Here is a 25,173-nt window from a genome sequence, read left to right as displayed (position 1 = left end):
TTTGGTTCAGGTCATGGTCTCATGGTTCATGAGTTTGAGCCCCACATCAGGCTCACTGCTGTCAGCCTGTCAGCGCAGAACCTGCTTCAGATCTTCTGTCTCCCTCTCTATATCCCTCCCCCGCTTGCACTTTCCTATAAAGTAAATAACTATTTAAAAATAAAGAAAATTAACCATTTTACATCCTTAATAAAACAATGAGCCTCTGTCCCATTCCATTCCATCCCATCCCCAGACTGCTCTGGAATTATCTTTTTTTTTTTTTTTTTTAAGATTTTATTTTTAAGTACTCTCTACACCCAACATTGGGTTCAAACTCCCAATCCCAAGATCATAAGTCACACATTCTTCCTACTGAGCTAGCCAGACACCTCTAAAGTTACCTTTAAATGCCATTTCCCTCTCAAAGGAACCAGGAATCCTTGGAGAAATGGGTTATTCCAGATTTAGGGCAGCAAATGTATAAGATGAATGTTGTGCCAGAAAACAAGGAAGACTACTGAGGTGGTGTCAAAAGGACCTGGGTGCCTTCTCAGAGGAACTCTCCATATTCAAAAGTGAGACAGAAGCACCAGGGAATAAATACAGCAGTTGATGGAAACTGGAGGCTGTTAGAGAACCAACTTGCTATTCTGAAAATCAAGTTTTAAAAACGATTCATCCTGTGTCTTCTGTACACATTATGTTATTACATCATAACCAACTAGTTGGTGAGAGGAGGTTCATTATAGAAGAACGCCAACTAATCAATGAATTAGAAAATCACCATTTTGTAACCTTTGGTGAAATGATGGCCTGAGGCAGTGATCATCAGTGGATGCTATAAAACCCGCTGAAAGACTTAGGGAGCTTTTTCTGAACTGACAGAGTCTGAACCCACTGATTGTGCTTGATGTCAGTGAGGGCAGGGAAGCCTAACCCTATGTCCTCACGTTGGGATACATTGGGAAGCACACAACACCACCCAGGACATACTCTCGTCAGAGCAGTTGAACCTAAATCTAGCTACTGTTTCATAAGAAATGGACCAAGTAAAGTGACACCAGGAAGAAACAAGCAGTCAAATTTAGAATGTGGGACATTCTATTAGAAAAATAACCCAGTTTTGCCGTTTTAAAATGGCATTAAAAAGAAAAAAAGTATGGTGGAGACTTCTGGTTTGGGCCAAAATAGAATCAGATAATGAACTTGGTTTACCCTCCTGCCTGAAACAGCAGTTAGGAAGGAAAAAGACAACAGCAAAAATACATGAAATCATGTTTTCAAGAGACTGTCCAAACGAGGGTCAGTGATCCCTGAGCAATGGCAGACAAGAGATGAGGATTATCCAGCTTCATGTGTTTAAGAGTTTCCAGGCCACAGTGCACAGAGGGGAAACTAAGGCAGAGCTGAGTGGACTGCCTTATTTGAAAGTCATTACTGAGGGGGCGCCTGGGTGGCGCAGTCGGTTAAGCGTCCGACTTCAGCCAGGTCACAATCTCGCGGTCCGTGAGTTCGAGCCCCGCGTCAGGCTCTGGGCTGATGGCTCGGAGCCTGGAGCCTGTTTCCGATTCTGTGTCTCCCTCTCTCTCTGCCCCTCCCCCGTTCATGCTCTGTCTCTCTCTGTCCCAAAAATAAATAAAAAACGTTGAAAAAAAAAAAAAAAAAAAAAGAAAGTCATTACTGAGAATCCAAGAAGAACAGAGTAGCTAGCATTCATGGAACACAGTCCTGGGAAGGATGGAAATGCACAGAGAAGACAAAGCCCCAGCATCTGTAAAAGGTCCATGCACCTTGAGTATTCAGCAGAGTACTGAGCAGCCAGTGCTGTGAGCAAAGTCTCCAAAGCTGGGGAAGACCATCCAAAGGGACTGGAAGGAACAGTACCCAGCAGACAGTGCCTCCTCATGGGACTCACGGGACTAAAAACCAACATGTTGTCAGGGCCGCATTCGTTTCTGTAGGCTCTGGGGGAGAATCTCTCCCAACTCTTCCTAGTCTTCAGAAGCCACCCACATTCCTTGGCTCATGGCCCTGTTTTTCCGTCTTCAAAGCCAGCATGTCAGCTGAGCCCTTACACTACCATCTCTCTGTTTCTATTCCCTTTTCCATTTTTAAGAACCCTCTGATCACAGTGGTCCCACTGGGTAATTCAGACTCCCTGTTTTATTTATTTATTTTTTTAATGTTTATTTAATTTTTGAGAGAGAGACAGAGTGCTCCAGGGCCTGAGCTGTCAGCATGGAGCCCAACGTGGGGCTCGAACTCACGGACCACGAGATAACCTGAGCTGTAGTCAGATGCTTAACCGACTGAGCCACCCAGGCGCCCCTCATGCTCCCTGTTCTAAAGTCAGCTACCTAAGTTGTCCCTTGCCATGTAACAGAACATATTCATAGGTTCCAGGGCTTAGGATCTGGCCATCTTTGGGGGACCCAGTACTCTGCCTACCACACCTGTATCCAGATAATTAAGTGGAGACATGTAAGATAATTACTCCCCCTCAAAAAGCCGAAATCAAAATTGTAGAGATAAAAATTGTAATACCTGAAATGAAAAATAAACCGACTGGGATTAATGGCATGGCAGATTAGATACTATGGAAGAAAAAATTAGCAAACTATAGGCGTAGCAATAGAAGCCACCCAATGAAATGCAGAGAGAGAATTAGCCTCCAAAAGAGCAGACCGCAGTGAAATGTGGAACAGTTTCCAGCAGCCCAGTATACATGTGTTTGGGTTCCCCAAGAAAATGAGCTAAGAGGGCTGTCAGACAGAAAACATACAAAGAAATAAAGAGAATAATAGCAGTTGTCTCATTGGAAACTATACAAGGGAGAAAACAGGGGAGCAATATCTTTAATTTTATGTGCACCCAAACATCTTTCAAAAATGGTGAAATTCACATATACAAAGCTGAAAGAATTACAGTTAATCTCCAGCAGACCTACACTACAAGAAATCTTTTAAAAAGGTCCCTCAGGGGGCACCTGGGTGGCTCAGTGGGGTAGGGGTCCAGCTTCGACTCCGGTCATGATCTCATGGTTTGTGAGTTCGAGCCCCTTATCAGGCTCTTTGCTGTCAGCATGGAGCCCGCTTCGGATCCTCTGTCCATTCCACCACCACCATCCCCTGCTCACGCTCTCTGTCTGAAAAGTAAATACACATTTATAACAAACAAATAGGTCCTTCAGGCAGAAGGAAGATGGCATCAGTGGATATATGAAAGTACATAGAAGCAGGGAAGAAAGCCAGAAATGTATTTATTAAGTGCATAAATATCTGATATTTTTCTTAATTTAAATTTCTTTAAAAGGTAATTATTGCCAATCACATATCTCCTAACAGGCATATATCAGAATGTATAAAGAACTCCTACAGCTCAACAACAAAACATTGTTGTGCTTTTCATTGTCTGTTGAAGGCTAATTGGTTCATGTTTCTCCCTATGATACCTTTGTATGAGATGTGATCATAATCTTCTGTTCCTTATGTTAAATGATGTAACTTCTGTACTTGGGAGGAGAATGTCATACATGTTGGGGAGACGTAGGTCCGGGTAGCTTTCCGCACTGAGCAGTTGGGGGGTCCGTCTTGTGCTGCACCTCTCTGTGGAGCCCCCTCCCCTCAGGACTTCCTGATCCATCTCCTCTAGTATCAGAAGCTTCTCTCTGTGTTACCCCCAGGTTCCTGCCCTGCTCAGTCCCAGGTCTGGTTTTCCTCAAGGAGGGCTCTTTCTTCTTGGGAGTTGTCGTTGGTGTTTCAGGTCCTCAGGGGAATGGGCTGCCCTGGATGATCTGATCTTACCTCTTAGTGCGTTCCCGTGTTATGTTTTGTTTGCTTCTCTGTAAACGGGGAGCCTGAGAAATCTCCCCATGTCCCTGGGTGTATCTCAGAGTTACTTGCTTAGGCTTCTGTCTAGTGAGTAGTCTCTTTCAGGGGTATGGGGAGGTGTTTTATGGTGATTTCTGAGTTCCCTGGCTCTTAAGACTGTCAGAACCCTTTTTCTCTTCCCTTTATTGCCTCAGCACAGCTGCTGACTCTATATCCGGTTAGAATAATGCTACCGTTAGTGGTTTGACCCCACCTACTTATAGCTAACCCTTCCACCTGCTTTTGTTGAAAACAAAACTTCCACTCTTAAAGTTGGTCTGGGCCTTTTCCTGAGGAAACTTGGTAAGATTTAGAAGTGACCCTGCTCCCGCCACCTTGTGCCAGTTAAAGGCCACTCCAGTCAGGCTTTTCTTCCTGTCTTTCCACTGAGCAACTCTCGTCAAGGCCACCATGACCTCTGTTTGTTCTCTTCAGTAGTCTGTTCTTAGTGTTCGTTATGCTTGACGTCACACTTCATACACCCTAAACTGAATTCTTCCAATTTTGCTCTTCCTGCATCTTCCCCAGGTCCTTAAATGGTGGCTTTATTCTCTAAGCTGCACAGTCAAAATCATCTTCAAGAAGAATTAAGTTGGAAGTCTCATGTTTCTTGATTTAGTAACTTACTACAAAGCTACTATAATCGAAACAGTGTGGTGTGGGCATAAAGACAGACCCAGACCAACAGAATAGCACAGAGAAATAAACCCTCATATATATGGCCAAATGATTTTCAACAAGGGTGCCAAGACCATTCAGTGGGGAAAGCACAGTCTTTTCCACAGATGGTTCTGGGGAAACCGGATATCCACATGCCAAAAAATGAAATTGGACACTTACCTTATACTATATCAAAAATTAACTCAAAATGAATCAGAGACCTCCACATAAGAGCTAACACTGCAACTTTTAGAACAAAACATAGGGGGAAGGCTTCAACATTGGATTTGGCAGTGGTTTCTTGGATATGACACCAATAGCACAAGTAATTTTTAAAAAAATAGGTAAGTTGGGCAACATCAAAATTAAAAACTTACGTGCATCAAAGGACACAATCAACATAATGTAAAGGCAACCCACAGAATGGGAGAAAATATTTGCAAATCCTATTATCTCTGAGTAGGGGTTAATCACCAGAATATATAAAGAACTCTTACAACTCAAGTAAACAACTCAATTTAAAAACAGCAAAGGATGTAAAGAGACATTTCTCCAAAGATATACAGATGGCCATGGAAATTAGCACGTGGAAAGATGCTCCACATCACTGATCATTATGGAAATGAAAATCAAAACTACAATGAGATACCACCTCATATCCGTTATGATGGTTACTGTCAAAAAAACAGAAAACAAGAAAGACTCTTAACTATAGAGAACAAACTGATAATTTACCAGAGGGGTAGTGGCCAAGAGAATGGGTGGGGATTAAGGAGTGCACTTGTGATGAGCACTAAGGGTCATATGTAAGTATTGAGTCACTAAATTGTACACACAACTAATACTGCAGTTAGCAAATTTAAATAAAACAAAAACATGGAGCTCCTGGGTGGATCAGTCAGTTAAGCATCCAACTCTTGAACTCAGCTCAGGTCTTGATCCCAGGGTCATGAGTTCAAGCCCCATGTTGGGCTCCACACCCAGCATGGAGCCTGCTTTAAAAAAACAAACACACAAAAAACAGAAAATGTTGTGAGGATATGGAGAAAATCAAGCCCTTGTGCACTGTTGGTAGGAATATAAATGGTACAAGTACTATGGAAAGAAGTATGAAGTTCCTTAAAAAATTAAAAGTAGAATTACCCCATGACCCAGCATTCCACTTCTGGGTATCCCCCCCCCAAAAAAAATGAAAGCAGGGTCTGTAAGAGGTATTTGTACACCCATATTTATAGCATCATTCTTCACAATAGCTGAAACATGGAAGCAACCCAAGTGTCCATTGACAGATGAATGGATAAGCAAATGTGGTATATGCATACAACAGAATATCATTAGCGTTAAAAAGGAAAATATGCTACAACATGGGTGAACCTGGAAGACATAAGGCTAAGTGAAACAAACCAGTCACAGAAAGACAAATACTGTATGGTTCCACTAACATGAGGTACTTAGAATAGGCAAAATTGTAAAGACAAAAAGTAGAATAGCAGCTCCCAGTGGCTGGGAGGGAGTGGTGAACATAGAGTTATTTCATGATTGTAGAGTTTCAGATTCACAAGAGTTATGGGAATGGGTGGTGGTGGTGGCTGCACAACAGCATAAATGTATTTAGTACCACTGAGCTATACACTTAAAAGGTGCAAATTTTATGCCATATGTACGTGTGTGTGTGTGTGTGTGTGTGTGTATGTTTATTGAGAGAGTGTGAGCAGGAAAGTAGCAGAGAGAGGAGGGGAGAGAATCCCAAGCAGGCTCCACACTCAGCACAGAGCCTGACACAGGGCTTGAACTCACATACCGTGACATCATGACCTGAACCAAAACCAACAGTCAGACACTTAACCAAGTGAGCCACCCAGGCACCCCTATGTTATATACATTTTAACTCAATTTTCAAAAAGAAAAGTATACTCGATCCAAAAGAAGACTGAAAAAAGGAATAAAGAATAGATGGGACAAAAGAAATACCAAGATGATGGACTTAATCATAACCATATCAATAATCACATTAAACGTATGTGGTCTAAACATCTCCATTAAAAGCAGAGATTAACAGATTGGATAAAAAAAAAGTAGGACCTAACCATATGATGCCTACAAGTAACCTACTTCAAATATAAAAATACAAATAGGTCAAAAGAATGAAAAACACAGATCACAAATCAAGATAAAGTAGATTAGTATTTCAGAGCAAAGCTACTGCCAGGGATAAAAGTCACTTCTTAATCATAAATCAGTCGATTGGTAAGAAGACATGGCCCCCAAACACTGGTGCTCCTACTGAGAAAGCTTCAGAATAACATGGAGTGAAAACTAACAGGATGCTGCAGTGAGAAGTAGACAGACCTGCAGTTATAGTCCAAGATTTCAGCACCCCTCCCTCAGTAATTGAAGGAACAAGTGGATAGAAAATCAGTGAGCATATAAAAGATTTAAACATAACTAATTCAGCCTGGTTGACATTTAAAGAACAATCCATCCGACAAAAGCAAAATACACATTCTTTTGACGTGTACTCTAAGCCATAAAACAAGTCTCAATAGATTTAACAGGATTCGAGTCCAACAAAATATGCTCTCCGACCACTTGGAATTAAATGAAGACATCAATAACAGAAAAATCTTTGAAAAACTCAAATATTTAGAAACTAACTTACTTTTAAATAACCCATGAGATAAAGATAAAAGGGAAATTCGAGAATCATTTGAACTGAATGAAAATGAAAATGCAGAATATCAGAATTTTGAAAGTTCCACTAAAGCTGTGCTTTATATTAGAAAAAACGAAAGTTCTGAAATTAATATTCTCAGCTGATGCCTTAAGAAACGGGGAGGGGCACCTGAGTGGCTGTCAGTTAAGCATCTTGGTTTCAGCTCAGATCATGATCTCACAGTTTAAGCCCCACGTTGGGCTCTGCACTGGCAGCATGGGGCTTGCTTGGGATTCTCTGTCTCCTCTTCTCTCTGCCTCTCCCCAACTCATGCTGTCTCTGTCTCTCTCAAAATAAATAAACTTTTAAAAATTTAAAAAAAACAACTGGGGGGAAAGGAGCAAATTAAATCCAAAGTAAGCAGAAGAAAGGAAGTAACAAAAGATCAGAGCAGCAGTCAGTGAATTAGAAAACAGAAAATAATGGCTCTAAGAGAAAATCAATAAAATTGATAAGCCTCTGGCCAAATTGATCAGGAGTAAAAGAGAGAAGGCACAAATTAGCAATATCAAAAATGAGAGCAGTGACATCACTACAGATTACAAGGATAACCAGTGAATGTTATGAATATTTCTATGGCAATACATTTGACAACTTCTATGAAATGGACAAATTGCATGAAAGACACTAATGACCAGAGTACATGCGAGATAAAAAGATAAATAGCCCTGTGTCTATCAGGAAAGTGCACTTGTGCACTTACAACCTTTAAAAAAAGTGCGATTAAAACCTTAAAAAAAAAAATCTCCAGGCAGGTGGTTTCTGGTAAGTTCTGTCAAACATTTAAGGAAGAAATATATAAACTCTAGAAAATTGAAAAGGCAGGAATACCTCCATATTTTAAATATAGCCAGCATCTTCCTGATACCAAAACAAGATAAACACATTACAAAACAGAAAACTACAGACCAGAATCCCTCTTGAACAAAAATGTAAAAATTCTAAAGAAATTTTAGCAAATCATACCCAATAATGGGTAAACAGGATAATTCATCATGACCAGGTGGTATTGATCCCAAGAATGCAAGGCTGTTTTAACATTAAGAAATTAACCAATGTAATTTACCATTTTAACAAATAAATAAAAGAATAAAAGAAAACCATATGTTTCAGTAGATGGAGGAAAATACATTTGCCAAAATCAAACATCTCTTCCCAATTATAAAACTTTTTGCAAACGGGGCATTAAAGGTAACTTCTTAAACTGGTGAGGGCATCCAAAGAAAACTAGCAGCTATACCATCGTACTAAATGATGAAAGATCAAATGCTTTTTAAGATTAGGAACAATAGAAAGATTTGTGCTCTGATGACTTTTATTTCCACATTGTACCAGAAGTTCTAACCAGTACAGCAAGGAATAAAGAAAAGAAATAAAAGGTACCCGTATTAGAAATGAAAAGTAGGGGCACCTGGCTAGCTCAGTCGGTTAAGCATCCGACTTCGGCTCAGGTCGTGATCTCACAGTTCATGAGTTCAAGCCCCATGTTGGGCTCTGTGCTGACAACTCAGACCCTGGAGCCTGCTTCAGATTCTGTCTCCCCCTCTCTCTTTCTGCCCTTCCCCTGCTCAATCTCTCTCTCTCTCAAAAATAAACATTAAAAAAATTAAAAATGAATAAGTAAAGCCGTCTTCATTCACAAAGGACATTAGTGTCTATGTAAAAAATTTGATAGAGTCTGTAAAAAGGTTTCTGGAACTAATAAATGGGTGTTAGCAAGGTTGAGAGATACAATATCAATATACAAAAATCAACTTTATTTCTCTACAAGCAGTAAATGAGAATTGAATTTTTTTTTTTTTAATTTTTTTTTTCAACGTTTTTTATTTATTTTTGGGACAGAGAGAGACAGAGCATGAACGGGGGAGGGGCAGAGAGAGAGGGAGACACAGAATCGGAAACAGGCTCCAGGCTCCGAGCCATCAGCCCAGAGCCTGACGCGGGGCTCGAACTCACGGACCGCGAGATCGTGACCTGGCTGAAGTCGGACGCGTAACCGACTGCGCCACCCAGGCGCCCCGAGAATTGAATTTTTTAAGTACAATTTTCATTAGCATTAAACAAAATAGAATCAATAGGAAATTATTAGAGATCTGACAAAATATGTGCAAGACCTGTACAGGGAATACTATAAAATATTGCTGAGAGAAATTAAATAAGAACTAAGTAGGTGGAGAGAGATACATTGTTCAAGGGAAGACTCAATACTATTAAGATGTCACTTCTTTCCATATTGATCTGTGCATTCACAGTCAATCATAATTGACAAAGTGCAGTCAATCATAATGTAAATCCCAAATAACTTTTTTTATAGAAATTGACAAGCTTAACCTAAAATTCTTATGGGAGTGCCCTGGGTCAAGAACAACCAAAAGGAAGTTGGAAAAGAAGTTGGAGGTGTAACACCACGTGATTTCAGATTTGTTCTTACAAAGCACTACAAGAAATTAATGATTGTGATATTTAATGATAGATACATGATACAAAATAGTGTTCAGACACAGTCCCACACATTTATGGGCAGGTGGTTTTTGCCGGATGTACAAAGGCAATTTTGTGGAGAAAGAGCAGCCCTTTCAACAATTGGTGCTGGAAGAACTGGGTAGCATATGCAAAAAAAAAAAACAAAAAAAAAACAAAAACCACTATGATCAGTACCTCACACCATATACAGAATTAACTCAATATGGATCAGAGGCCTACATACAAAATCTAAAACAATAAAACTAGTAGAAAAGAAAATAAGGGAAAGTCTTATAACCTTGGCTTAGACAAAAATTGCTTAGATATGACACCAGAATATAGTCCACAAATGAAAAATTGATAAACTGACCATCAAAATTAAAAACTTATGCCACAGGAACAACTGTGTGGCTCAGTCAGTTAAGTGTCTGACTTCTCGGCTCAGGTTGTGATCTCACAGTTCATGAGTTCAAGCCCCACGTTGGACTCTGTGCTGACAGCTCAGAGCCTAGAGCCTGTTTTGGATTCTGTGTCTCCCTCTCTTCCTGCCCCTCCCCTGCTCGCACTCTGTCTATCTCTCAAAAATAAATAAACGTTTTTTAAAAAATGAAACTTATGCCACAGAGTGACAGAAGATATATACAAAAGGAATTGTGTTTAGAATATGCAAAATACGGCTACGTGGACTCTCGTTGACTATGCTGTCCCGGGTGGTGCTTTCTGCGGCCGCTGCAGCGGCCCCCCGTCTGAAGAACGCAGCCTTCTTCGGTCCAGGGGTATTGCAGGCAACAAGGATCTTTCACACAGGGCAGCCAAGCCTTGCCCCTGTACCACCTCTTCCTGAATATGGAGGAAAAGTTCGTTTTGGGCTGATCCCCGAGGAGTTCTTCCAGTTCCTTTATCCCAAAACTGACGTAACAGGACCCTATGTGCTTGGAACTGGGCTTATCTTATATTTTCTGTCCAAAGAAATATATGTGATCACTGCAGAGACCTTTACTGCCGTATCAACAATAGGATTGCTTATCTATGTAGTTAAAAAATATGGTGCCTCTGTTGGAGAATTTGCTGATAAACTCAATGAGCAAAAAATTGCCCAACTAGAAGAGGTGAAACAGGCTTCCATCAAGCAGATCCAGGATGCAATTGATATGGAGAAGTCCCAGCAAGCACTGGTTCAAAAGCGCCATTACCTTTTTGATGTCCAGAGGAATAACATTGCTATGGCACTGGAACTTACTTACCGGGAACGGCTACATAGAGTATACAAGGAGGTAAAGAATCGCCTGGACTATCACATCTCTGTGCAGAACATGATGCGTCGAAAGGAACAAGAGCACATGATAAACTGGGTGGAGAATCATGTGGTGCAGAGCATCTCTGCACAGCAGGAGAAGGAGACAATTGCCAAGTGCATTGCAGATCTGAAGCTCCTTGCAAAGAAGGCTCAAGCACAGCCAGTTTTGTAAATGCATCTATCTCTGTGGAGACAGCTAGAAGCAGTTGACCAAGGAGACTCATCGATGTGGCATAGTCTTTCTGTATTGCTGTCTACTGAAGTTACACTTAACCTTTCCCAAGAGTGAAGTTTGAATTTCACATGAGAATGAAAACAGTCTGTTGGCCAGTGAGATGTTTTTCATCCTTCTTGCTCTGTATTTTGAGTTGTTCCATGATCACTTTTGAATAAGCAGTTTGCTTTTAATAAATTTGTTGCCTGACTAAAGAAAAAAAAAAAAAGAATATGCAAAATACTCTCTCAAGTCAATAAGAGAGCAACTCAGTAGAAAAATGGGCAAAAGATTCAGACGCTTCACCAGAGAAGATATGCACATGGCAAGAGGTACCTGAAAAGATACTCTCTGCCATTAGTCTTAGGGAAATGCAAATTTAAATTTTTTTTTTTTAACGTTTATTTATTTTTGAGACAGAGACAGAGCATGAACAGGGGAGGGTCAGAGAGAGGGAGACACAGAATCCGAAACAGGCTCCAGGCTCTGAGCTGTCAGCACAGAGCCCGACGCGGGGCTCGAACTCACGGACCGAGAGATCATGACCTGAGCCGAAGTTGGCCGCTTAACCGACTGAGCCACCCAGGCGCCCCGGGAAATGCAAATTTAAACCACATTGAGATAACCACTACACACCTCTTAGAGTGATCACAATCAAATGCAAAAGACTGGCCATACCAAGTGTTGGTGAGGATGTGGAGGAACCGGGATTTTCATACACAACTTATGGAAGCATAAAATGGTCCACTCACATTGGAAAACACTTTGGCAGCCTCTTGAAAAGCCAAACACACCCACCATACTAGCTGGTCTTCCCTCCTTTGTAAGTATTTACCCCAGAGACAAGAAAGCACAGGTCTTGGGGCGCCTGGGTGGCTCGGTCGGTTAAGCGTCCGACTTCAGCTCAGGTCATGATCTCACAGTCCGTGAGTTCGAGCCCCGCATCGGGCTCTGTGCTGACAGCTCAGAGTCTGGAGCCTGCTTCTGATTCTGTGTCTCCCTCTCTCTCTGACCCTCCCCCGCTCATGCTCTGTCTCTCTCTGTCTCAAAAATAAATAAACGTTAAAAAAAATTAAAAAAAAAAAAAAAAGAAAGCACAGGTCTTTACAAAGATTTGTACAAGTAAATAAAGTGGTTTTCAGCTTTGTTCATTGAAGCCAAAAGCTGGGAAACAATACAAAAGTTCCATCAACAGGTAAAAAAATAAATACATGGTGGTATAATCCGTGTAGTGGGATACTTCATGGCCTAAGAAAGCAATGAACTATTGATGCATGCAACAATATGCATTAATTTGTTATTTATTTTTGAGAGTGCGTGCACTTGCAAACAAGTCAGGGAGGGGCTGAGAGGGTGGTGGAGAGAGAATCCCAAGCCGGCTCTGCACTATCAACATGGAGCCCACTGTGGGGCTTGCACTCACAAACTGTGAGATCATAACCTGAGCCAAAACCAAGAGTCAGATGCTTAAATGACTGAGCCACCCAGGTGCCTCAACATCACGGCTTAGTCTTAAGATAATTATGCCTAGTAAAAGAAACTTCGTGCAGAATAGTACATGCTATAATACTGTATTGTGTTTGTGTAAAACTCTGAAAAAAGCAAAAAGTGGATGGGTGGAATGGTGGCAGGAAGAAGGGATTAGGAAGAGGCACAAAGAAATTGGGGGATGAGGGATGCTGTCTTGACGGTAGTGATGCTTTCAAGGGCCATGTCAAAACCTCAAATTGTACACTTTAAACATGCAGTTTAGGGCGCCTGAGTGGCTTGGTTAAGCGTCTGACATTGGCTCAGGTCATGATCTCTCAGTTCGTGGGTTTGAGCCCCGCGTTGGGTTCTGTGCTGACAGCTCAGAGCCTAGAGCTTGCTTCAGATTGTGTCTCCCTCTCTCTCTGGCCCTCCCCAGCTCGCACTCTCTGTGTCTTTCAAAAATTAATAAACATTAAACATGCAGTTTAAGTCAGTTCTGTTTCCATAAGGCTAAAGATACATACATGATACAGATTAGGAAAGACTTGAGGGGAACAGCAACCAGATGCAATGTTTGGACTTTGTATTCCGAGTCAGACAAGCCAACTATATAAAGACATCCTGGAAACAACTGGGGATATTGTAGTAAGGTCTGAGTATTTGATAATGTTGATTAATTAGTGTTAATTTTGTTAGGTAAGACAGTGGCACCAAACGAAAGTCCTGTCAGACAGAGTGAAGATGTTGTGGGGGAAATGGTACCATGCTTGTGATAGGCTTTGAAGTCCCCTAGCACAGTAAAGAGGAGGGGACAGATGAAAAATATAGGTAAAATATTGATCATTGAAGCTACATGTAGATACACAATACATATGGTTCATTGAATTCTTTTGTGTGTTTTTTTTAAATCTCCCTAAATTTTTTATGTTTCTAATATTTTTTTTGTAATCCTCCGGATATAAAATCAGGGTCCTCTCTTCTAGCCCCCACCAACCTCCTTCAGCCTCAGCATCTGCCTCTTCCCACAGTTCAGGATTTGCTTGTGTGTACTGGCCATGTATCCCCGTGTGCCTGTCTGTACTTCCTATCCCCAGGTGATTATTGGTAGGGCCCTCTGACTCTCAAAACATTCTCATTTGCACAATAAAATATATGCTCCTCCTAGTCATAGCAAATGATAATTTCCTTCACCTTCCTGTATTTCACACCTCTTTATTAGATCATTCCTTTGTCTAGGAGTCCCCCCTCCTACCCCTGTGCTTTTTCTTATCAAATTCCTTCCCATGAGTGTTCCAAGTCTCAGCTCAGGCATCCTGTCCTCAAGCCCTTCCCTGACCTGCCTCCCCTGCCCTGTCCCACCCACCTGCGTTAGGCTGCCCCCCACCCCGCCCCCCTTTGTGCTGCCTCCCTACTCGGGCATGCCCTGCTGTACAACATTCAGTTAAAATGTGTTGACTGGTCTGTTCCTCAGTTCGGTTAACTTTTCAAGATTAGGAGTGCACGGTCTTTCCACCTGTAGGTCTTGGTATCTAGCAGGGCTAGCAGCGTCTGGCAAAATGTTGGATAAATCCAGCCTTTGAGATTCCGTAACTTAACCTGTTCAGACAACCCAACCCTGGAAAGATAAACACACCTTCCTAAGATCATGGAACATTGTAGTAGCAGAGACAGAAGGAGAGCCCGTGACCACCTCTCTTCCACCATGCCTGACAACGTGATAAGCATTTTCGGGCGCATCAGAGGTTCCTTTTACTAAGACAGCTTATGTATACATCTAATTGTCCTTGAAGCTGAATAGGAAAGCTGTTAGAACAGTAGTAGTGCTCTGACCTGTCCAAGAAGTAGATTTCAATAATGCTGTAATATTGCAAAGGTTTATTAAATATAGAATACAGTAGTGAGTAGGACACCTGGTTTTTTTCATTATTACACACTTTTTTCATTATTCAACCAGAATAATTCATTAATTCAATTCAGGATGCTGAATCTGTGAGGAAAATGCCAGTTTTTTACATTTTTTTAACTGCTTTTTTAGAATCCATTTCCTATGATATGACATGGAGAATGTTGTAAGATAACAGGGACTGTATATTTAATTATTTTAAAATCAAGAACGTAATCCAAAGGGGCGCCTGAGTGGCTCAGTTGGTTGAGTGTCCAACTTCGGCTCAGGTCAGTCTCGCGGTTCATGAGTTCAAGCCCCACATCAGGTTCCATGCTGACAGTGCAGAGCCTGCTTCAGATCCTCTGTCCCTCTCTCTCTCTGCCCTTGCCCCACTTGCACACTCTGAAAAATATATGTATTTTTTTTAACATTTATTCATTTTTGAGAGACAGTACAGGCAGGAGAGGGACTGGGGTGGGGCAGGGGGCTGGTGGCGGGGGGAGCGGGGGAGACAGAATCTGAAGCAGGCTCCAGTCTCTGAGCTGTTAGCACAGAGCCTGACGCAGGGTTTGAACCCACAAATTGTGAGATCATGACCTGAACTAAGTCGGAAGCTTAACTGACTGAACCACCCCGGTGCCCCAGACACTCAAAATAAATAAAATCTTAAAAAAAAAAAAAAAAAAAACACCTTATCCAGAGATCTTGCATTTAAAGTCTGTTTCTCTTTGTAATTTTCATAGCGTCGTCTTGGAGATGCCGCTAAGAAAGCCATCAGCAAATTGACAACAAGAACAGTAAAAAAGGGTGACAAGGTATAGTAGTGAAATAACCTTAATACTGTAAAAATAATAAAGTAGTTTTGCTTTCGATTGGTGGGAGAGAATACATCCTAATCATCTGTGTCTCGTTTGTTAGGTGATTCCTTTTCTCCAGGTAAACCCCTGCTTTATTTTAAACTAACCTCCCCTTGAATTCTTACACTTAGCATGCCTCCTTTGAAGGCCCTTCATGCTGTTTTCGACTTTCCTGGACTTTTCGGTGCTCCTGCCATTATCAGCTTCCTTGGTCTACTTACAGTTAGTTACCCCAGCTGTGGTGTTCCACGGAGCTTTCTCCGGCCGCAACCAGGGATACTTTCAGGAAGAATGCTAATTAATGGGTCCGTCGGTACACTCAGTGGCCAAGAATAAACATTCTCCTCCCTATGCTTCCTGAAACCTGGCCACACCTCCTTTGCTTAGCCCTTCACCAGTTAAACAGAGAGCTGGAGGCCCACATCTCGAAGGAGTGTCATTCGCAAGGTGCTTTCTGTATGGCAGGCTAGACTGGTGGAAGGAAGACCACAGTGTGTCAGGGTTGAGCCCTCGGCTTGGGGACTGAATGAGAAAAGCAGTGACTGAGGCTGTGGCTGAGAGCCGCTGACCACAATTCCCCAGTCAGGTCTCCAGTTCCGTGGAGCCCGCTTCTGCTCTATAAGGACAAAGTAGCAACTTGGTGTTAGACCCTACATCCAATGTACTCAGTTATCTAAAATGAAAAAGTTGCATCTCTAAAGGCATAAATCCCAAACTGTTTTCTGCCCTACCCCCTGGCACATTTTAACAAACAGCTCTGGGAGGATAATTTCAGATGAGTTTCCATCCTCCTTAGTTTCACTACTTTCTGGACCTCACTCATTTTTATTCCCACCACCTTGACATCACCATATCCAGTTTTTCATTGCAGAAAATAACAGCAGCATCAAAACAGCTGCCCTCCAACCCCAGAGGAGTGGTCACCCCTATGAATGCTTTCTTGGCCCAGCAGCCACATTAATCTAAAATTCCCTGGAGCTGGTGTAGCCTGTCCATCCCTACTGTGTCCTTCAGGCTAACACAAAACAATCTTTCCTTATTCAGAACAACACCTCTTCCTAGTTTGTACCTCCTAGACCTACCAAGTGTTGTCCCACTGAGTTTCAGTCCAAGTGGCCACGACACAGCAAACAGTCTCACCCTTCCTGGCTTGGGCTCCTGGAAATGCTAACTCAGGGGAATCCATTTTCCAGCACAGATGAGGAAGGAAGCCAGTTAACCTCATGACCAGACACCTGGCTGACTCTTCCTGACCCTTGATAAAGACCCAGTAATGAGTTGGGCCATGACCATGCTCTACCCCAAATCTGTGACCAGCTCCCGTCCTTGGGGCTTTGTCTTTTGGGGGCTCACTGTCCTTTCTGCCTGTACTTAGACATGTGGTCACACGACCCTTCTGATGAAGATGCACATTGTGGAAGGTGTGCAGTGACCTGGACCAGAACAGTGCTGCAGCAGTGGGAGGAGGGGGGGTGAGAGGATGGTCCAAGGTAATAGTGGATTTGAATCTTGTTTTTTTGACTTCTGAGACACTTCACAAACAGAAGTAGTATTAACTGTTACAACATAGTTTAAAAACAAAGTAGAGTGGTTTAGATGCAATTTGGGTCAATACAGGTAAGCAAATGAAAACACATTAAAATTGTTCATAACTTTTCATAATCACTTGCTTACCATAGTTGCCACAGGAGAGTTCTTAGCGGGATTGTATCTCCTCTATTTAGGTGTATCTTTAGTTTTAGCATGTGACTTTTGTGCCTGTGCTTTTCATTGCAGGAAACAGACCCAGACTTTGATCACTGCGCAGTCTGCATTGAGAGCTATAAGCAGAATGATGTTGTCCGGATTCTCCCCTGCAAGTATGTCAGGTTTCTTGGCTTAAAAAGGACTAATCCTAACATGGTTTGCATGTGTCCCTTTCAGAGTGGTTATCCTACTGGCTTTTGAGAGCCACCTTACCCATGGCTCTTGTGGCCGGCAGCAGGCCGTGCTGCCTCAGCACAGACTGCACGGACTTCTCTGCCTTGAGAAACACAAGGGGAAAAAACATCTGGACACATCATAGCCTAAGAGCATTAAGGTCAAGAATTTTTAAAGTATGTTTTTAAGTCTGTTTATTTTGAGAGAGACAGAGACAGTGCAAGTCGGGGAGGAGCAGAGAGGGTGAGAGAGAGAATCCCAAGCAGGCTCCACGCAGCCAGCACAGAGCCTAACACGGGACTCAAACGCACAAAAGTGAGATCATGATGTAAGCTGAAACAAAGAGCCAGACCCTTAACCCACTGAGCACCCAGGTGCCCCAAGGTCAAGAATTTTTAACTCTGTGACTTTTATGGGTTTCAAAACCAGCCACTAGTTCCTCTCCCTATTAAATGTGAGCACATCACTAGGCCCTCCGATGAAGGCTCAGTGATGCTCACTTGGCGGTGGAAACCAGAACTCTGGGGCTTGGACGGATGCTTCCCCCAAGCAGTGGGGGACTGCTGGGTGCTGTGTGCCTGCTCCAGGCCAGTCACTCTGCTCTGTGCTCTCAGAATTTGCTGTCCTGGGAGAGGGTCAGTGCTTTTCTCCCCATCATACAGTGAAGGACAGTGACACTCCTAGTGGATGCCAAGGCCACACAATCCAGAAATGGCAGAGTCCAAGTAAAGGTCAGCCTTGAATGTTGGCACTCCACACCTGGGGCCACATACCTCCCTCCAGAAAGAGGGTCTTCACCTGTATTGTGGCACTCTCTAAAAAGAGCAGATGATCTTTGGAAGCATGTTGATTTTTGCCACGGCGCCATCTCAAGCTAGGGATTGTGAAACAGTAAGACGCACAATTCTGAGTGTTGATTGGAAAAATATGAAATCGCTGAAAATCGAGGACTTTTCCTCTTCCTTCTCCCTTCTCTTAAAACACACGCTACTTGACCCTGACCTTCTAATAACACGGAACATGGGAGCAAATAGGATAAATGTCAGTATTTGTCTCCATGAGGCTATTTTGAACCCAGAAAGATCTCTGGGTTTGTTTTTTTTTTTTAATCCTAAACTCAAGAATAATTCCATATGCTGAAACAGAAAACCAGAGTCTGGAAGTCAGGTCAGTCTAGTTTACATACAAAGGATAATCTACAAAACTGTCCTATAGAAAACTAAATTTTGTAATTTTATAATTAGATTTCCTTCACCTGTCATCGTTGGTCACGTGAGGCTGAAGGAAAGACCCATCCAAGTACAAACCAGGAAAAAGATTAGTAGGTACATTCTAAAACATTATCATCTCTCAGCTGCTTTTTAAAAATGTTTTTACATGCACAGATTTCTTCTGACACTAGAATCACCAGGAAGAAGCCAAATTCCATCTTCATATTTCAGGCCAGGGTCCCTCCTCCAGAGGAACCATCTGGACGTAAGCACAAAAGGCCTCTAAAGCCATTCATGGTTATTACTGATGAGAGGGTGTCTTCCTCAGGGGAGCTTTGGCCAAAGATGGATTACGCCAGAAACTTGCTCCCCATGCCCCCCGCCCCCTTAAGCATTGGCTTTTCCAGCATTTTGTTCTTAGTCCTCCTTTTTCTTGACTTCATTCAGTGCTTTCCAGACCTGACTCTGTTGGAATCAGTGGGGAACATTTAGAAACACCATGGAGCCCAGGCGTGTGGTTTTGAATAGGTGCCTGAGCAATGCTGAAAGTGCATGCCCTCCATCAGAGTCTAGAGCTCGGCCTGCTCTTAGCCATCCCTGTGGCTGCTCCTGCCACCAGAGAACTGGTTCTCACCCTTTGTGTCCATGGTCTGCTTTTGAGTATTACAATTTTGGCAACCGTTAGCAATACTTCCTTGTACACGTAGTTAGGGCACTGCTCCCTCAGTCGGTTGTCTTCCATGCTGGGTCCTTGTCTGGACTAGACATGCCCACTGCCTGTATATCAGAGCTCCCCTTTTGCCTTGGAGCAGGTTGGTGTCTGTACCGCTTACTTCTTAAGCCTCAGCAAGTTGTAACTTTCTCTAAGCTGTGTCACACAACATGCTTGGCAGAACCATTCACCTTACCAAAACGGTAACAACAGCATAATTCTCATGTACAGTAAAAATCAGCTTTGCACATTGAGCAACGTTTTGTGGGACCAGAATTGACAACTTTTCACCTGGAGCCAGGTTTCCGAGCCTTGGCACTGTTGACATTTGGGGCCGGTGTGGAGGGGCGGGGGAGGCTGCCCTGTGCATTGTGGGATATTTAGCAGGATCCCAGGCTCCACCCACTAGATGCCGGTAGCACCCCACACACAGTTGTGACAACCACAGATGTCAGCAGTTGAGAACCACAGACCTTACAGGATGACCTCGCTCACATACCCATCTTCACTTCAAATCTTGTCTAAGCCTCTGGTTTCCGTTGGGCTCCTCTAGAGTACTTTCAAATTGCTTCTGGCCTGTGCCCCTGCCTACTCTGTTCCCTCAGCCTGGGACACCCTGCCCTTCCTCTCTCACCTGTAGGTCTTTGAGACTGAGCATCTCCCTTGAGCTTTCATTGCCAAGTGGCACTAGTACCTCCCTGCCTCCTGTGGGACTCCAGGCAGACCCCCAACTGGGCCCAGGGTGCTGCCTAGAGCCCTTCCCTTTCCCGGTCAGCTCTTGTCATTCCTCACAGCCACACTTCTAAGTGTGTTCTGTCTCCTTTAAACACCTCAGCTCATCCCTTTGTTCCTCACTCTTGCAGGAGAGCTTCCTCATCACCTCCACGGAAGAAATAATGGTTGTTAGATACTGAAATTCTCAGCTGCCTGACAGCAAGCTTTCAGGTGCACCTGCCTCCCAGCCACGCCTGCAGCGTCCCCTCCTGTCTGGGTGGAGGAGGACCCCCTTTGTTCCGATGTGTCCCTTCCCTTCCTCAGGGACCTTGCTCTGTAGACTGTCTGCTCCTGCCAGGTTTTGTTCTTTCTATCCCTGGCATCTCGACGTAAGCAAGCACTTCCTGCAGCAGTTTCTTAATCTGTCTCCAAATACTGCCCTGCAGCCCCTCCCCTCACCCCCAGACTTAGAGAAGGATCTGTGCTCACTGTAACCTTCTTCACCTGAGTAAGGGAAGAAGAAAACCTAGGTGCCTTTGTTTCTATCCATCCTTGATTTTTAACCAGCCTGTCTGCAGACTGAACTTTCTGTCTATCGATAGCAGTGCCCTCATGGATTGCTGGCTTTTTGGTGCATGACCTTTACTTTTCGTCCTCTGTCACGTTCATTTACTGCGAACAGATGGTGGTTGGCATTGCTCTGGGGCCTCCTGCTTGTGTCAGTTGATTACGGCTGATCATCTAGGATGTTCGCCAGCATGCCCTAGAGACTATCGCCTTATTTAGACCTCTGATTTAAAGGTCAGCCACAAAATGTTTTAGTGGTTAAAAATACTTTTCAGAAGTGGAGTGCCGCAGCTTGGATAAACATGTGTCAGAGATGCCACTTTGGGTGCTAAGAGGGGTGCATCACTGTGGTGCCCCACCTCGAAGGAGCGCCTATTTGCATAGCATCTGCTGCCAGGCCCAGCGAGGGGGGAGACTTCTCATCTCTGACCTTTAGTAATCCCAGGTCCTTTTATATTTGTCAGGTTCTTGCATGGCACCAGGAGGCTGCAGAGCTGTGCAAACAACTCCCCTTTAGTGTGCACTCCTCACCCCACCCCCAGCCATCGTTCTACTCTCTCTAGTTTGTGTTGGTTCGGGAAGGAGGAAACGGGGCGGACACCGTATGCAGTGCAGTTCTGCTGGTTTTGTTCCTTTCGTGTTCCATAAATTCTGCATTCTGTACCCCAAGGTATTTCTTCTAAGAATAAAGAACTGTTCTGTTGAAGTTGTGATCTGCTTGTCCTTCCCATGGTTCCCTGTTCCTCAGCCCATTACCTGCCTTCCATCCCTGTCCCTATCCACCTCTCTGTCCTGAATGCTTCTGTGTGTGTATACTTTGACTACTCGAGTCTCTCAAAGGGCTTCTCAAAGTCTGGCTAGCCCCAGCTGCCGCCCGGTGAGACGTCTGTGGTACACGTGCAAGCTAGTCCGAGGTCACGGGTGCTGGGCATGCCAGCACCTGAGGCCCACTCACTCATTCTGTCATGTGAAACGTTACCATTAACTTTGCCTGAGTGTATGTTTAATAGTACCTTTCCTTTGTATGCCATTGGTGCTTTTCTAAGTATTCCACAATAGTTTGTTGCATACTGCTCCAAACAGCCTCACAAGGTAGAGCATGCCTTCCTTCCCTGCCCCCCTCCCTACTCCACCTCTGTGGCTTGCTGGCCACACAGCGGAGTCAGGAAGGCCCCACACACTGTAGCAGCAGAACTGTGTCTGGGAGGAAGGGGGAGGCCACCAGGCTGAGCTTGGTGCAGCAGTGAAGCAAGAGGGTAAGGACACAGGTGATGAGGGAAAGAAGGAGCACAGGTCAGATTCCAGCAGCAACCCCAAGGGGGCTGGGTCAGGGGGCCCCAGGGGAACAGGAAAGCTGCCCGGCTGTGTTCAGGTGAGAGGGAAATGCTGAGGGAACCAGGCTGGCCATCTCCCCATCTCGCTCCAGGGGAGGTACAGGAACTCAGCTGTTGGGAAATCTGTCAAAGGAGGGAGGGGGCAGGTGGCGGACTGTGGTGGGGGTCAAGAGTAGGAGAGCCATGGGTTAGACACATAGTCAAAAGGAAAAGTTTTTTTGTTTGTTTTAAGAAAAAAAATTTTTTTTTCGGATTTTGAGTTAGCTAGGAAAGGGAGACATTCTCAGTTTGTCCCTGAAGACCCAGTTAGTCTTTGTTGTCCATTACAGTACCCAAGGGGGGCTGGAGAGACACTTTCTTTTGCATCAACAAACCTATAAGGTCCAACATAAGAAAAAAAATGCATAATAAAATGCACTTATAACTAAAGGAACAGATAAGCAGAGAATACTCAGCTCATGGAGCCTTAAAAATTAAATATGGGATTATAACATTTTATTCTTTCTGAACAACCAGTAATAAAAAAGAAAGGCAGTAGGTTAAGAAAACCGGAAAGAAGGGGGGTGACAGTAGGTTAAGAAAAAGGTGACAGGGAGGTGACAGGGAAGAGGGAGAGCAAACCACCATTTGCCCCCAGGCCTCTGCTGCTTGCTGAAACCAAGGTCCCCACAAACAGCTGGCTAAAGTCAGCGCCCTCCCCCCACAGAGGTCACACAACCTCAGCTCTCCTGTCACCTGCCAACTGCCCAAAGTCCATCACAGAACTGGCCTCAAGCACCTCTCCCAGCCACCCACCTCTACCCAATGCTAACCAAATCCTCAGAGGTCTGTAGGCCAGGAGTTAGGCAGATGTACCCTTGTAAGGGGGAGGATCTGTCACTTAGCCAACCTGAAGGGATCTGAATCCCCAGAAAGATTAGAACCCTTGTTCTAGTCTCTGCCAGACTACAGCAAATACCAGCTCTTAAAACACCCGCCCAGGGGGGGCCCTGTGGGTGGGAGCACTCTTGGAGCATTCTCATATGAGAATAAAAGGAACAAGAAGCAGACATGACAAGGCCTTGTGTGTTGTAAATGAATTTCAAGCTCCCCTATGGTTTGGTGACTTTAACCCCTTTAGTAGAAACCTGCAGGTTTAAATAAAAGCCTCCAGGGATGATGAGGTTCTAGTTCATTGCTTTATCTACAGGCTTCCCACGAGATGGATAAATTCAGACTTCATGATCATTATTCTTACCCAAAGTAATTGAGTGCACGGTCACCAAGTGGCAGCAGGTGGGCACACACGTGTTGTTCATATTGAAGCTGTAGATATGAATGTTTCTTCCAAATCCCAGTTAAAGCAGTGAGTTCTTTAGACCTCTTTTTTTTTTTATCAAAACTGCAATTTTTTGAACAGCTATATATAACTATAAGCCACATATAAATTATAAATTGACAAAGTTTTAAAGGCATACCATGTTTCAATTTGATATCTTTCTTAACATTTCTTTTATCCCAAGACTCCACGTATAGTTACTCCAAAGGTGCTTGAATATGGGTCCCAGTATCTGCCTCTTTCCCTGTTTGGCCAGGACTCTGGGGCTTCTGTGTGGCTTCATTTCAACCTCTGAGAGCTGCCATGGGGAGTACTTGAACTTGAGAAATGATTTCCACAGCTCCCTCAAAGTCTTCTCTCACTTCCAAAAGGTGCAACGTCCCTTTTCTAAGAATGCTAAACTCTCCACAACTGACTTAGGTTCAGTTGCTAGGATGCGACTTCCACTCTCCTGAGCAAGAGCAAATCACCCATCTTCTCTCTCCCCAAAACATTTCCACTGAAAACTTCTGACTCAGTGTTACCTAATTCTTAGGTGCAGTTGTCCCCAGAATATTCCCAACCACCCTGCAGCCTTTACATACATTTAGCATAGATTGCTTAGAAGTCTTTTTAAATAATGTTTTAGGGGCACCTGGATACCTCAGTATGTTGAGCATCCAGCCCTTGATTTTGGCTCAGGTCATGCATGATCCCATGGTCATGTGATCAAGCCCCATGTCTGGCTCTTTGCTGAGTATGGAGCCTGCTTGAGAATCTGTCTCTCTCTCTCTCCCTCCCTCCCTCTGTCCCTCTCCCCTGGTGCGTACATCGCTCTCTAAAAAAAAAAAAAAAAAAAAAAATTAAAGGGGCTCCTGGGTGGCTGAGTCAGTTAAGCATCTTGACTCTTGGTTTCAGCTCAGGTCATGATCCCAAGATTGTGGAATCGAGCCCTGTGTCGGGCCTCGCACTGACAGCACAGAGCCTGCTTAGGATTCCCTCCCCCTTTCTGCACCTCCCTCACTTGCTCTTTCAAAAAATGAACATTTAAAAATAATTTTTAATTTAAAAAACAAGTAAAAATGTTTTAAGTGACATTTAAACTGAGTTCCATGAAACTAATTTGTAGTTTTGCAGAAAACTTCATATAACTCTTGTTTCATATCTTCTTGAGTTTGCGTTTTTCTACTTTAGCTGTTACAGAAAACATAACTGATTAATAAAGTATAGTTTGTCTTCTTCATTCATAATAAATATCCTAAGTTTCCTCAAATGGTGAAATAAAAAGACTGAACTGCCAAATACTACTTACAGTTCTCGTCATCCAGATTGGATTCAGGAGATTTTCTGCCAGCCGTGTATTAGTACATCCCCAACATTTGCCTCTTGGGACTTGCCAATATGTCGGAAAAGGAGGAGAAACTGACTAAAAATTCCATTTCTTTTGGTCTAATAGTTGTTTAGCATGTAATTTGTGATACAAGTCTCCCATTTTTTCCAGGCATGTTTTCCACAAATCCTGCGTGGATCCCTGGCTTAGTGAACACTGTACCTGTCCAATGTGCAAACTTAATATTTTGAAGGCCCTGGGAATTGTGGTATGTTTCTTATTTTGTTACTGCATCTGTGTGGTGTCCTCTCCAAGTGCAGCCTAACGTAGCACAAGCGGGATGGTCACATCTCACGAGAGAGCCCCGGCTTGCAGTGCCTTTCTCCCAGAGTACTTAAAGTCCAGGCCACCTTGGGGAAGTCCCAGAAGAGATGGTAAAGGACTGAGCTAGTCCACTGGCAAGCATACTTTTCTGTGGGTGCTGGATTGTGGTAAAGTACCGCCATAGGAGAGATGGATGGGGTTTTCTTGCACTCCACTATTTTGTTTTAAGGACTAGAATATAGACTATGCAGTAATTTTTTCTGCATTCAGCATCACATGTCATCACTTACATTCCTTCCCCTCGGATCTGGCTTTGCTCCCCTGTGTGCCTTGGTCAGTTGCCAGTAGTGGTGG

The 25,173-nt window shown here is 43.5% G+C and overlaps 2 protein-coding genes across 4 annotated transcripts in view; both read left to right on the top strand.

Annotated features, from left to right (window-relative positions):
• The window catches only part of RNF130 (ring finger protein 130), a 146,194-nt gene that overhangs the window by 74,330 nt on the left and 46,691 nt on the right, over positions 1-25,173 (top strand). For all 3 annotated transcript variants that reach the window (XM_058739678.1, XM_058739688.1, XM_058739668.1), the window contains exons 4-6: positions 15,297-15,368; positions 17,187-17,269; positions 24,667-24,763. In XM_058739678.1, the coding sequence (XP_058595661.1) occupies positions 15,297-15,368; positions 17,187-17,269; positions 24,667-24,763 (252 nt within the window). The remainder of the gene's footprint in view (positions 1-15,296; positions 15,369-17,186; positions 17,270-24,666; positions 24,764-25,173) is intronic.
• On the top strand, positions 10,365-11,426 carry LOC131517506 (ATP synthase F(0) complex subunit B1, mitochondrial-like). Its single transcript, XM_058739697.1, has one exon. It carries the CDS (start codon positions 10,386-10,388, stop codon positions 11,154-11,156), a length of 771 nt encoding a protein of 256 aa, XP_058595680.1. The 5' UTR covers positions 10,365-10,385; the 3' UTR covers positions 11,157-11,426.

Source organism: Neofelis nebulosa, chromosome 1, assembly GCF_028018385.1.
Source record: "Neofelis nebulosa isolate mNeoNeb1 chromosome 1, mNeoNeb1.pri, whole genome shotgun sequence".
NCBI lineage: Eukaryota > Metazoa > Chordata > Mammalia > Carnivora > Felidae > Neofelis > Neofelis nebulosa.
This window is presented reverse-complemented; position numbering and strand designations above follow the sequence as displayed.